This window comes from Podarcis erhardii, assembly GCF_964252035.2.
Source record: "Podarcis erhardii genome assembly, chromosome: 1".
Taxonomy (NCBI): Eukaryota; Metazoa; Chordata; class Lepidosauria; order Squamata; family Lacertidae; genus Podarcis; species Podarcis erhardii.
The window spans coordinates 118,149,598-118,163,568 of NC_138497.1; the positions used below are offsets into that span (position 1 = coordinate 118,149,598).

The 13,971-nt window shown below is 39.0% G+C and overlaps 1 protein-coding gene across 4 annotated transcripts in view; it reads left to right on the forward strand.

Annotated features, from left to right (window-relative positions):
- CHN1 (chimerin 1) overlaps positions 1-13,971 on the forward strand; it is a 106,519-nt gene that overhangs the window by 54,128 nt on the left and 38,420 nt on the right. For all 4 annotated transcript variants that reach the window (XM_081840369.1, XM_081840370.1, XM_081840372.1 and 1 more), the window contains one exon: positions 5,620-5,908. In XM_081840369.1, the coding sequence (XP_081696495.1) occupies positions 5,620-5,908 (289 nt within the window). The remainder of the gene's footprint in view (positions 1-5,619; positions 5,909-13,971) is intronic.

Below are 13,971 nucleotides of genomic sequence, written 5' to 3' on the forward strand. Positions count from 1 at the left end.
TGCTGCCTCCACACTGATTTGGGGCAAGATTTTGTGGAGCACACGCAATCTCACCAATGTTGGTGGCAGAGGTGGTGGCGGCGGCAGCAGCATGGCAGCACTTCCGGCTTTGCCTCAAACAGCAAAAACAGGACACACCACCCCTTGGTCACTACTTCTGCCTCTCCTCACCTGAGCACAATCTAGCCATTTTCTTTTCTACAACCCAAATGGTGCAAGAATACCTACTTCAGCTTATTGTCTCATGCCGAAAGCACAGCCAGATTTTAATGATCAAGTCTGGAGGAGCTGTTTTCTTAAGAGCTCCACACAGTAAATGCAGATTACCTTGGAGACAGGAATTGCAGCCTCAACAAAGAAATAATATGGAGGTCTGGTGCAAGACCAATTTATCTCATTTTTGCCATTTTTTGCAGCTTGATATAGCTAAACATTACTCTCGTTCAAGATCTCTGCTCTTTCTTTCTGTCTTTCTTTTTTAAGGTACCAACTGGAAATGGACATCGCCCCCTTCACAAAAAAAGTACATGTTTTCTAGAAACATGACAATTAGAGGCTGGCAACATTTGCTGTCAAGAGTCATTTTTTTAAAAAGTACAGAAATACCTGTGTGCCTGCCCTAGACAGAGTAAGTAGAGACATCAAGGAACAAACAAACAAATAAATAAAATCCATCACAGTAATATTCCATCAAGCCTAACCCATTGGTATGGAATAGCAAATGGTAATAATGATAATAATAATTTTATTATATATACCCCACCCATCTGGTTGGGTATCCCAATGGGCCTCTGACTGAAAAAACAGAATGAGTGGAAGCTGATGTACTAACTGCATACAGAGAAAACACAAACCCATTTGTGATATAAGACCTCAGCCTGGAAGCATGTGTTGAAAAATGACTTTCCATAATCATGATGAAAAGGAAAAATAGATGAACACAATTTGCTATGATATATCATACTTGTGCTGATATGTGCAATATGTACAATTCTAAAGGATGCGTGCATCTTGTAAGGTCTGTAGCGCACCGCTGCATGATGTCTCCCAGATTATGCTACATATAATTCAAGCACCATCAATGGATTTGTAGTATTATAAAAGGAATTTAAAACAATTGGTTCACAACTTGTACCAATAATTTGCCACCACTGCGGGAGTTCAAGTCCAATGAAATATGTTGGTAATTAGGAGCAATTGTTGCAGACTTACAACTATTCATTATTAGGTCTTCTAATATGTTTGGGGGGAAATACATTATGCGAATGTGACAAAGGATAAAGAAAAATCAAGGACATCTCAAGTAAAACAAAAAAAAACCCCAAATGATAACGTGTGTTTCTGTCATTGTTAATGAGTTCTTTAACATGCAAAAATAATTTCACAGCATTCAAACACTTATCATCTGTCCTTGACACACAATGTTACAGTAGTTTAGATCACCTGTTTCTGCAATAAAGACACTTTTTAAACGTAAGGGACTAACAGGAGAACATACTGAAGAAATATCCAGTAACTATTGAATTTGCTGCTTGGCTAGATTTTGCTGCTTGTTGTTCTTTTAGTCACCTCACCTTATGAACATTTGGGTTGCAAAAGTTGAGGTCCTCAGAAATGATAATGGACATATCACTGTTTTGCAAAATTGTAAAAAAAAAAAACCCAAATCTCTGTGCCTTAAAACAACTGCAAAAAAGACTGCTTTTGGTACACTGTGGTATGGATTGAATAGCTGAAGTTTGGGTGTTTGGCTATGGTTGGGGGATATGTAGGTGGGTATGGGCCTATTCCAGCTTCCTGATTCTATGGAAATGTTGCATTAGAAAATGAGATAGTCTTGATACTAGTAATCATACTGAGGTTTCATTTTTAGAAATGTTCTAATTCACTCTCATTTTTAATGAAGTGGAGTGGCCACCTTCCTAGGCTAGGCAGCTGCTTGAAAAGCATTGGGATGGAGACAGTCCTGTCCAACTTTAATCTAAGTTTGGCACTATCTTTGCTTCAGTTTTCTTCCCTCTTAAATGTCTTTTCTCATCTGCTGTAATGTTCCCAAGGAACATAACCTGTGTCACGAATAAGACTCCCCTTAAAATGAAACAGGCTAAAGGGGAGGGGGTCATTAGTTGAGCATGTGGTACTAAGCCTCTAGCATATAGTTGCCTTTCTTCTTTAAACCTCAAATAAGAGATTTACACATTTTCAAAATCTTTCCACTCCCAGATTAATAAATAAAATTCCCAGCTCTCCTGCTGGAAGCAACCCTGAAATTAGAATAAGTTCAAAGTCTGCTGCGTCTCGTGGGCAAAGCAAGAAGCTCTTTCAACAAGATACTTGGGACCAGGGTAGGTTAACAATTTTTGAAGCTCCGTATCCCATCAAGAGGGGTTTGTTTGAATTTTGAGCTCCCTATCATTCATCATATGAATGTGTGCTTTAGAATGATATAAATTCCACAAAACGTCATTTGTGACACTGGAAAAGAGAGGCCTTTTTTACCAGCTTCCTCTAAAGTATGCAACTTTAGAGACAAGAATGCTCCAGGGAAGGTATAAGAGAGACCTGTTTTTCCCCTGTTTTAATCTACTATAATTCATGAGGGATTATGCTCAGGGAATCACTTCTAAAGCCAAAATCACATATAGTCAAAACCCACTGGGTTCAATGGCAGGAGGGATTCTCATTTTTCCCAGAACCGTGCCCCATTTTTAATTGTTTTATATCTATTTGCCACCTGTGTAAAGCTTAATAGTAACAATAATTTTGCAACTCTGGGCTGCTTCCAACACATATAAAACAAACATTAAAAAAACCTCCTGATGCAGGGTTACCTTCAGATGTCTTCTAAAAGTCAGATAGTTGTTCATTTCCTTGATAGCTGATGAGAGGGTGTTCCACAGGGCGGGCGCCACCACCAAGAAGGCCCTCTGACTGGTTCCCTGCAGCTTCACTTCTCGCAGTGAGGGAACCGCCAGAAGGCCCTCGGAGCTGGACCTCAGTGTCCGGGCTGAACGATGGGGTGGAAACGGAGCTGAATCACACAAGTTTAAATGCATGTAAGTTGCAGACTTGCTGTAACATTCAATTTATGGATTTCTACCTCTCCAGCCTCCTACGCCTTCAGTGGCACCACAGCAGAGCCCACTGTGTACTAAAACCATTTGTCCCTGCTAAGTGTTCTAAAGGAAAGCCGAGGAAATAGGTGCTCCCACTCTGATGCCCAGGCTTCCCTCATGTTATGGCAGGTGAAAACTGAATAACCGGTGGGAGGGGGGACTCAAGTTGTGTGACAATAGGAGTTGCTCTGGCAGGCAGGATATGCTGCCATCTTCCCCTTCCCCATGCTCTTGCCAGACTACACTGGAAGGCAGAAGAGGTCCTCAGCCAGGTGGCTGAACCTCTGGAGAAGTGTTTGAAAATTGTCCTGACCTCCTTCTGCTTTCTCACAAGTGTGCATGTTTGTGTGCTTTTAAAGCTAGAACTGTACTTCCAGTTTAGCTTAGTCCTCCCCGGTTGTGCAAATTATCTCATGCTGCTGGTCAGCAAGAGAGAGCAGTCAAGTCATCCCAAACCATTTTTTAATACAACCAAGTCATTTATTTTAGGCCTGCTATTTGCAAATAAGTGCACAATGGATTCCATTTAGAGTGTCCTAATGACATTGTCAAAGCCCATTTTGTACATTCGTGGAATAACATTTCCAGCAAGCCTCTGTTAAGACATGAGAGTATGCGATTATATACACCCAATTTCCTGTTTAATAAACAAAAAGCAGCTGTTACAAAAGTGTGTGTTATCGTTGCGTTTCTGTGTAACTTAGCAAGATGTGCAAAAATGTGTAAAGGTTAGGTTTCCTAGTGGAAAACAGTTACATTAAGCACAGGACAGAAAGGCAATATTTTAATAATGACGACTGTTTGCCCGTAGAGGATTATAACATTTATAAAATGCATTTCAAGTGTTCAAAGCACATAGTTGCAGTATCTCAAGCCTTATAATAGCCCTGTAAGGTATGCTAGCATTGCCATCCCTATAATGCAACAGAAGTGTGCAGGGACAGGGTATATTAGCCGAATATTGCCAGCAGCACCCATTCTTCTTCACCTCCTCCCCCCAAAAAAACCATGTATTGTAAGCCTCCCCATGTATAGCCAGAAATACACACCATGCTGAAATTTGGTTGAAAAGTCATTCTGCTTCAAATGGATTTAAAGAAATGTGTATTGTTTAATATAACTTCAGCACCACGTTCCTCAAAATCCCTCCTTTTCTTGCTTTGCCTCATCAACGTCCGTTTCTTTTGCCAGATTTTTTATTATTTTGCTATATCTCCCTCATTTGGGCAAGGTTTCCTATTGCCCAATTACAGGAAGACTTCTTTGCCCAACTGCTTAAGGCACAGGAGTCCTACACAACATACACATCACAGCTGCCATCATCATCTTGGGATTTGTAAGCTATCCCCAGTTCTGACCCTCATTGCCGGGACTGCAGTAGGCGTCATCGGTCAAAGCAGGCGTGTCTTCTCCAGAACACCCTCTGCTGAATACATAAATTGGACTACATGTCACTACGGTGGATGTTGACTGTTGTGGGTTAAAACCTCCAGTGTATATGGACTGATGGACATTTCAAGGTTATATCCCCCAAAGAAGTACTTTGTTCATACACTGCTAAAACTGGTAGCTGGTACTGTTGTCTGGTCAGTAACTTGACACTTGACAGCAGCAAATGTGGTGGTGTTGTTGTTTTGGGTGGGGATGCCTTCACCCTCTCGGAAAAGTAGTGTTGACTGTCGCCTAAAGACCTACAAACAGTCCCCAAGGGAGTTCATCCACCTAAGACTTACTGCAGGCATCCTTGCATTCCACTCTTTGGGTGGGATGTTTCATAAGTGCAAGAATTCAGCTTGAGCTGAACATGATTTTCAACTTGGGCTGCAGAATCAATCGCCAGCTTGCAAAGCCATTGTGCCACAAAGATTTCCTTGAACTGCAGACTTAATAAGCCCGGCACAAGGCAGCTTTTATGCAAAGCTTGAAAAGTTAGTCCTTGGTCTTTGGCCACGAATGAAGAATGCTTGGCCTTGTGCGTAGTCTGTCCTGCATGGCTGCACTTCTGGCAATAGTTCCACCCAGTATCATTGATGGCACTTGAGCACGACTCTGCCCTGAACGACCTCTTCCTACAGAAAGGCAACGGGGTGCAGAGATACAGAGCAACATCAGATCTTTGTATTAATGCTCTCCAACAGATAATCCTGTGTGATGAGAACTTCTTCCTTCATAGGGAAGCAACTGAGCATTGAGCTGCTTTAAATTTCAGCTTGTCCACAAGATAATTAAGTAACAAGAGGACAAAGCATGTCTTTCAAGGCCAAGCACATCTTTGGTGTTCTATCCACAGTGGTTGGCTTCCCCCTCCCATGAGGTTCTGATTTGTACACCGTCCTTGAAGCTGGAAATTGAAGCCAAAGACTGACCATTCTGTATTCCTCGTTCAAACCACCCACGGAATATACTAGCCTCGGTTTGTTTGAGAATGTTTATTATGTGCAAAGTTCTCTTGCTGAAGGTTGGTTGTTTTTTTTAATACACCTCTTCTCTTCCGTTGAGGCAGATTTGGAAATCAAACCAGAAACTTCAGACTTTACTATGATGGAAAACACTTCGTTGGAGAGAAGCGTTTTGAGTCTATCCACGACCTGGTGACAGATGGATTGATCACCCTTTATATTGAAACCAAGGCAGCAGAATACATTGCCAAGATGACCATAAATCCAATTTATGAACACATAGGATATACAACTTTAAGCAGAGAGCCAACAAACAAGAAGCATACAGTGGCTGTGAGAGATACACTTGATGGCAAAGAGTCTTCAGGAGACAATGACATAGTAGAAAAAAGGGTAAGTTACTCAATCACAATTTTGTTCTTCTAACACTTTCCCAAAGTTCCTAATCCAATTTGTAAAATAAGACATTGTCGTACAGGATAGTGGGTATGAAAGAAAGGAACAACACTGTACTTTTTAAAGAAATTAAAAGCATTTTAGAGCATAAAAACATTTGAGAAGTGTGTTTCATCCAGTGTATTAGGAACAGAGAAATTACAGGTCAAGTGTTTAAATGCAAATTATTTCTCTCCCCCCATCTTTCAGTAACTTAAGTAAGGTATGCTTACTCAATAAATATCAGTTATTTTAAAAAAGATTCTTCCCCACTTTTTCACTGGGAAAGTCCAGGTGGATGGGGTATAAATAAAGTATTATTATTATTATTATTATTATTATTATTATTATTATTATTATATCAAGGGTGTGATGAAAGTTTAAGAACAAAGGGTATACTATTTGTTGTAATATAGTAAATGCTAACAGTCAAAAATATTGTTTATAATGGAAGAAAAACCCCACTGATTCATTTTTTAAAAAATATTTTTAAACAAAATTTTAACATAGAGAATGAGGAGAGGGTACAGGATAGGGATATGCAACAATCAGAAAAATTGGACCCTGAATTGGTGCTTTGGAAAACAGCCCAGTTTGGAGACTTCAACTCTTGCTCAGAGTTCTAATTCACTTCACAGGGAAAGTCATTCACAATGGAGAAAAAAATGAATCTCTACCTCCACCCCACCCCTTTTGAAGAAAGCGGAAGAAATTTACAGGCATTGGTAGTACTTCCAGAGTGGATTGGCTCTGCCAGACTACTGGCAAATGGTTTTAGGATGTTTTTTATGCACATTTTAAAAGTTTTTGAATTAAAAAATAGTCTATAACTTTTAAAGTTTTGGGACAGAATTGGATGAAATTTAGAAACATGTCTGCCCCTTCTTAGGATTTTAATCTTGCCAAATTACAGAAGGCTGACTAGAGTGGTTTCCACAAGACCAGCTTTTACAGTTTTGTGATGGGTAAACAAGGAATTATTTAATCCTTCCTGGTGTTTTATGGGCAATCGATCTGAAACTAAATTAGACACAAGAAGCATTTCCCTCTTAGGTAAGTACCCGGCCAGATTGCAGACAGACTGGTCCAGGGCTGTTTTGTGCTTGGCACCTTTTAAAGTTTATGTGGGAGCAGGAGAGAGAAGTAAAAGGGATTCACTTTCCTTCCCCAAAGCTCTGGGATTGGAAAAGCCTGGCCTGTCAGTCACAATGGAGCTCTCCTTCTCCCCATAGATGGTAAGCTTGAGACATTAGTTTCATGTTTAGCAGGCATTATCTGTAGCATTTTTGGCATCCAAGGAACTGAGTGAGGCATGTTTGGGGCTATTCCTGCTCCAAGGAATAGGGGCTCCTTGTACTTACCCCACTTTGGCTAACAAACAGAATCCATCCAATGCACTGCTTCGGCTTGTGATTCATTATTCATCTAAAGCCGTGGTTCCCATCGTGGGACACCCCCCCCCCACAGGAGAGCAATTTGATTTTTAAGGGGGGCAATTCGAGAATGAGTTATTAACAGTGAATGGCCTTTTAGGCTTCCTCCACATGAATAGGAGTTTACTTTTTGAATAATAAGAATTATATGTCATGGGGGGGTCGGATCAGGATTTTAGAGATGCTTAGGTGGGGCATGGCCAAGAAAAGGTTGGGAACCACTGATCTAAAGCCACTAACATCCTGCTATACCCCTATATGTTGCTCACAGCACAGAACCCAGCTTCATGGTAATAGGAATATTAATGCAACACTCTAAATATTAAATACAGAAGAGGCTGTTTTGAGTTTTGTGAATTTTGAGTTGTTGTTTTAATAATAATAATAATAATAATAATAATAATAATAATATAAAAATAGCTGGATTCTTATTGGAGGCTTTAGATATTTTGGCTTTATGGCTTTAGATATTTTGGCATTGTAGCCTTTGGTACAATTCTGATAAACTATATTTTTTACTCTCCAGAAATATCATGATTATTTGCTGTGTATATATACTTAAAATGTTAAGTAAAAATGTTACTGAAGAGCACTGTGTTTCCTCGTGCTCTAGAAGGATATTTCAAACTTTTTTCCTCATATTAAAATGATTATGATAACCAAAAACATGAAAAAGGCTATTATAAATAAAAAAAACAGCCCAGGCTGTTACAAATATACAAGACATATTGTGCCTTCTAATTCTGTTGTTGCTATCATTCAAAAATAATAAATTCCATTAGTAACGCCTTTCTAAAGAATCCCCAGCAATGACACAGTTGGGATTTGCCAAAGAAAGTACAGTATAAGTACTGTGGGGGTTGCAAGTGTGTGTGTATTCTGGCCTATATAAATGGCAATTTGCAAGCCTGTTCTTGTAGTAGTATTTGACGATATACGGTCAAATAAAATAACATCATTTATTATACAGTCACAGACCCAGAACAATGTATGCTCAATTAGCCATATACCGTTGTTGTAAGGTAATGACTGGACAAAACAAATAGAAAGCAAAGGACAATAATAAACTTAACACAAAGCCACAGGAGACAAGACCAACACAGTGATTTAGCCTCTGATATACGTTGGCGCTGTGGTCTAAACCACAGAGCTTAGGACTTGCCGATCAGAAGGTCAGCTGTTCAAATCCCCGCGACGGAGTGAGCTCCCGTTGCTCGGTCCCAGCTCCTGCCAACCTAGCAGTTCGAAAGCACACCAGTGCAAGTAGATAAATAGGTACCGCTCCGGCGGGAAGGTAAACAGCATTTCCGTGTGCTGCTCTGGTTTGCCAGAAGCGGCTCAGTCATGCTGGCCACATGACCCGGAAGCTGTACGCCAGCTCCCTTGGCCAATAAAGCGAGATGAGCGCCGCAACCCCAGAGTCAGCCACAACTGGACTTATAGTCAGGGGTCCCTTTACCTTTATACATTGAATAGTATGGGGATACATCAGCCATAGGTAACTTGTCAAATCTCCTTAGCAGCCAGTTGTTTTCATCCTTGCAGTGAGTAAGTAATGAGAATATGTGAGAGTCTGCCCACACATTACATTGGCCCTCACATTGTCTCAGGATTATTGCAGGGCGGAAATGATCATCCGCAGAAACAGTTTCGCCCGTATGGCTCATGAGTCTAGGACATGACTGTCTCTTATTAATAGATCATGCAATTCCTTGCTGCATTCAGGAACTAGAGGCGAATTTGTGAAGAAGGACCCTGACATTACTGAGGGACGTTGATCTAACTTTTGAAGGCAGTTGTGGACTTTGACACTGTCTCATTGTCCTGTTGCTATTTATAAAAAGAACGATTGGGCAAAATCCTTCATTTCACTGTGTGATTCCTTGCCAATTTGAGGTATTGTTTCAAAGGAATAGCTATTGGCAAGGCTAGGTCATGTCACTGTAGGATGAAGATGATAGTTTAGCGACTCAATTTCACACAACGCTGAGAATGGATGCTTCTAAAGTGCTTTTACCTAGGGAAAAAAAAGGACATCTCTAGCTTAAAATGCTAAGTAGCTTTGTGAACTCACTAGAACAGCAGTGGCTCAACAGCAAAATCATTTTAACCAAGTACAAGTGTAATCTTTCACTGAATGACTTTAGCAAAATTTGTATCATTGTGGTGTGCAATTATTTTCCAGTAGACAAAGTGTTAAATTATTTGGGCAGAGATTTTAGTTAGTGATAGGTGAATGGCCACTTTGAAACGCTTTGGCCAGTCTGCAGTTTTCATTTACAGTTTCTGAATAGCTAGTTTGGATAACTTGCATCCAATTAAATCTGCAACAAATGATGTTTGTAGTAGCAAAATACACCAAATTCCTTCAGAGCTGAATCAGCTACATGAACTGAAGAACTGCAAAATTAATAAGTCAGATAAGATTTTTAACTTTCACATCCATGAGGATCAAGTTCATTCACATGCCTGTGGAGACAACAAAATATTATGGCTGGAGGTATGATGTTTTCACAGAAAGGGCTAATGTATTGCTTGCTGGACATCCACAAAATTGTATGTATCAAGAATCATATGAGTAAATATATATTAGTGTTGAGATACATCACTGTGGCATTTCTGGGCTTTCTGAAAATTCACGAAGATTGTCTTAAATTTGCAGTTTTACTTAACAGCAGCTGGATTTCAAAAATCCATTTTGAATTAAAAGATTGATTTTCCAGAATGGCTTTTGGCCAAGGTTGAATTGCTATGCAGATTCCTGCAGAAACCACTAACTACTGCATCTTACTAGATGCAACTATTTTGTAGGCCCATAAGCATCTCCCATTTCCCTTTCCCAGTGCAGCTAGGGAGCAGCACCCTGATTGAGAGTCTATATTTCCCACAAAAAGGGCACCCCATTTCACATTTACACATATACCAGTGTTCTTCCTGTGTTCTTTATTTTGTTGGAGTTCCTAAGTCCACATGATATCTCTGACTTCTCCTTCTTCTTCTTCTTCTTCTTCTTCTTCTTCTTCTTCTTCTTCTTATTTATTAAATTTATATACCTCCCTTTACCCGCAGGCCTGAGGGTGACTACAACAGAAAACCACAATATAAAAACACAAAATACACAATAGATATAGAAACAAACCAATAAATTATAGCTCTGAACTGCTATAAAGTCATCTTATTTTGCATTCATTCCAAACTCTGTTCAAACCTTGTAACCTAACTCCCAGGCAGGTCAGTTGTTTTCTAGACCAACTTCAAGAGAGTTTGTAAACATAAGTTGAGAATGCAATTGAATATCAATGTCTCATCAGAAAATAAAGAAGTACACATGAAGCAATTGACCACAGACATTTTACTAACAACAACAACAATTCAGTTTGTATAACACCCTTTATCAAAAGATCCCTGGGCAATGTACAACATTAAGAAAACATTTTATGGAGCATCAGTAATAAAAACATAATAAAAAGCATAATAGACAGAATAATATGGAAAAAATAATCATAACAACAGTGTAATAAGGTTTTGTGGCATTCAGGCAACACTTTGTCCTGGTTTATCTTGTCCACAGGCAATTCAGCTGTGTAGGATTAGACCATATATTCAAATATGAAATGTAGCCCAGTGCTTTCTCCAGGACAATTTTGTTCTGAATATACAGTATTTGAATAGGTATTCAGTATTCTCATACAAAACAACTTGAATCTTATATTGGTTGGGGTGTGTTATTTGCCTGGGTAATATATAACTTCATAAATAATGTGGGTGATTTCTAAGTCTGCATGACTGTTTTTGGGTTTGTTTGGTTTTTTGGTTTTTTAAAAAAAATCCCGCAGATGATCAAGGTAGCACTAATTTATGTAAGCTTTGTAACATTGTTCCATAGGTTTCTGTAGCAGAAAGGCACGTGAGAATGGAAATTCATTAGTTTAAAACTACCTTTTCTGATTAAAATCTCTTTTTCATAATCATAGCTGTGAAGGGGTGACCTTTTCCTGTCAGGTAGTTTTTGTTCTGCTTTTTATTGGCGTTCTCTAGATTTAATTTTCCAGGATCCAGAAATCATTTTCTGCTAATGTGACCCTAAAGTGTAATTGAAAATAAATCAGGTTTTAAGAAATATAGGGAAAAGGGAAACTGGCAAGTAGGAAATAAGCACGTCAAAATATAAACATGCTCTTTGCCATGGGAGGAAAGAAAAATATCAAAATGATTTATGTTAATACTTACAATTATTTATGATGTTTCAAGGATCTTGGAAGGTGCAGTCTTAATTATATAAGTGCAAAGTTGGTGGCTTGCTTATTTCTGCTGGTAATTGAACTGGAAAATACTTTATTTTCCTAGACAGTCAATGCAGCTTCAGGGAACCAGTGAAATCAATGGAGTTATGTTACTTGTTCCTATTATTTCCAGTGGGTCTACTTTTAAGTATAACTTACTTGGATACAAGCCATTGCTTTACCACTGTAAACAAAGCCATGCCTTATTCTCCGTGAGTGAATTTTTCAACCCCCTTGCCTTAGAAATAGATCCATAGGGACAGCTGCTTGATGGAAGTTTGTAGCACAAGTGGCATTTTTAAAATTTATTTTATGTGGAGATTATGATGATCCAGGAAGACAGGCTTCTTTCATAGCTATTCCACCACCACCACCTATTTTGGCATAAATAGCAGGCTTCCTCAACCTCGGCTCGCCAGATGTTTTGAGACTACAATTCCCATCATCCCTGACCACTGGTCATGCTAGCTAGGGATCATGGGAGTTGTAGGCCAAAAACATCTGGAGGGCCAAGGTTGAGGAAGCCTGCATACATAGCTTGTCCTTTCAGCCATCCCCCCCCCCCCCCCGTGACCAAATATTCCCCACTCAGGTGTGAAATAAAACCTCTACACTAGGGCTACAGGATATAATAACTTCTTTAAAAATGAAATAAAGCCTGCACTGATTAACAAGACAGTAGATTTAAAAAGAGAAAACTACTGCTTTAATACAAGTAACTATCAAAGCCACAGATAGCAAACGTTCTCTTAAAAAAACATTCCCCCAACTCTCATGCAGATGACTTTCTAAGAGGATTCTTGCCACAACACATCTGTGTTGTCTCAAAGTTAACACCTAATACAAACTACCATATGTCCGGAATTTCCTGGACATAACCAGGATTCGTCCATTGAAAATAGCGTCCGGGTGGGATTTTCAAAAATCAGTAAAAATGTCTAGGAAAACCCAGGCATATGGCAGCTTATATCGGAAGTGTTGATATTTTGGCAATTTTCCTTAAAAAAAGAAAAAAAAAGCTTTAAAACCAGCTCAACAACTTTTGTGTCTGGATTTTCACTTTTTGAAATATGGCAGCCCTATCTAAGATTTATTCAAACCCAAATTAAGCACAGTACAAAATCTGTGCACCACGCATGAAATGAGAGTGGCTCATGTATACTTCAAGTCACTGCTTTTCTTAAAGAATAATGGGGAAGTAATGAATGGAAAAGACTTGGACTCCTACTTCCCAAGTATTTTGCTAGGAACAGTTGAGATGTAAAAATGCCATTCTCAGCTGATACAGGCTGTATGCGTTTTGCATTCAGGTATCAATTGCTACGTACAAAATGCAAAGTAGCCTCGAGAATTGGATACAACATATAATGAGTTTCACAAACTTGAAAGTGCATTCCAGTAGCGGGGAAGGAAAAATTAAATGCTGCTAGTTTATTGTTGACCTGAATGCTTCCCCACGTGTTAATCATGCCACCCCTTCCTTTATAAATATAGCTGTAGCATTAAATTCAAGAGCATGTTACATGCCATACGATGGACTTGGCAAGTACCTCTTGCAGTGAGCACAGAGGTATACAAATCAGGCCCAGTCAATTTCATTTATTATTATTTGTCATTTATTAAATTCGTATACCACTCTTCAGCTGTAAATCTTGTGGCGGTCCACAACATACAAGATAAAAAAAACACACAAAATGCGTAATAAACACAAGAACAAAAACATTAAATTGCATTTGCCATTCTACTGCCCATTTGCCCAGTTTTGAGACAGTGATTAGGAGCTTCTGGCAATTCCTTTCTGTTTCAACATCCCTGAACATTTTTGGTATCTTCAAGCCTCACTGCTCATTCTAATTCTTTTTTTTTTTTATAATAATTTTTATTGATTTTACAACATAAACAAAAAACAAACAAACATAATGCGACTTCCCCAAACCTCCCCTTCACTGCATCCAAATTTCAAAATTTTTAGCAATTCTTCATCCCATTTTTATATTTAATTCTCTTTAAAAAGAGTTTCTGCTTTATAAATTTCGATTTATAGCTGTAATTCTTTGTGTCCAATCCCCTGACATCTTAACATTCCGAAATTTTACAACAATTTTTAAGATAGATTTTAAATTTTTTCCAGTCCTCCTCCACTGTCTCTTTCCTCTGGTCACGGATTCTGCCGGTCATCTCTGCCAGTCCCATAAATTCAGTCACCTTGGTCTGCCATTCTTCCAGAGTAGGTAATTCTTTAGTCTTCCAATACTTCGCCAAAAGGATTCTTGCTGCTGTTGTTGCGTACATAAAAAAGGTCCTA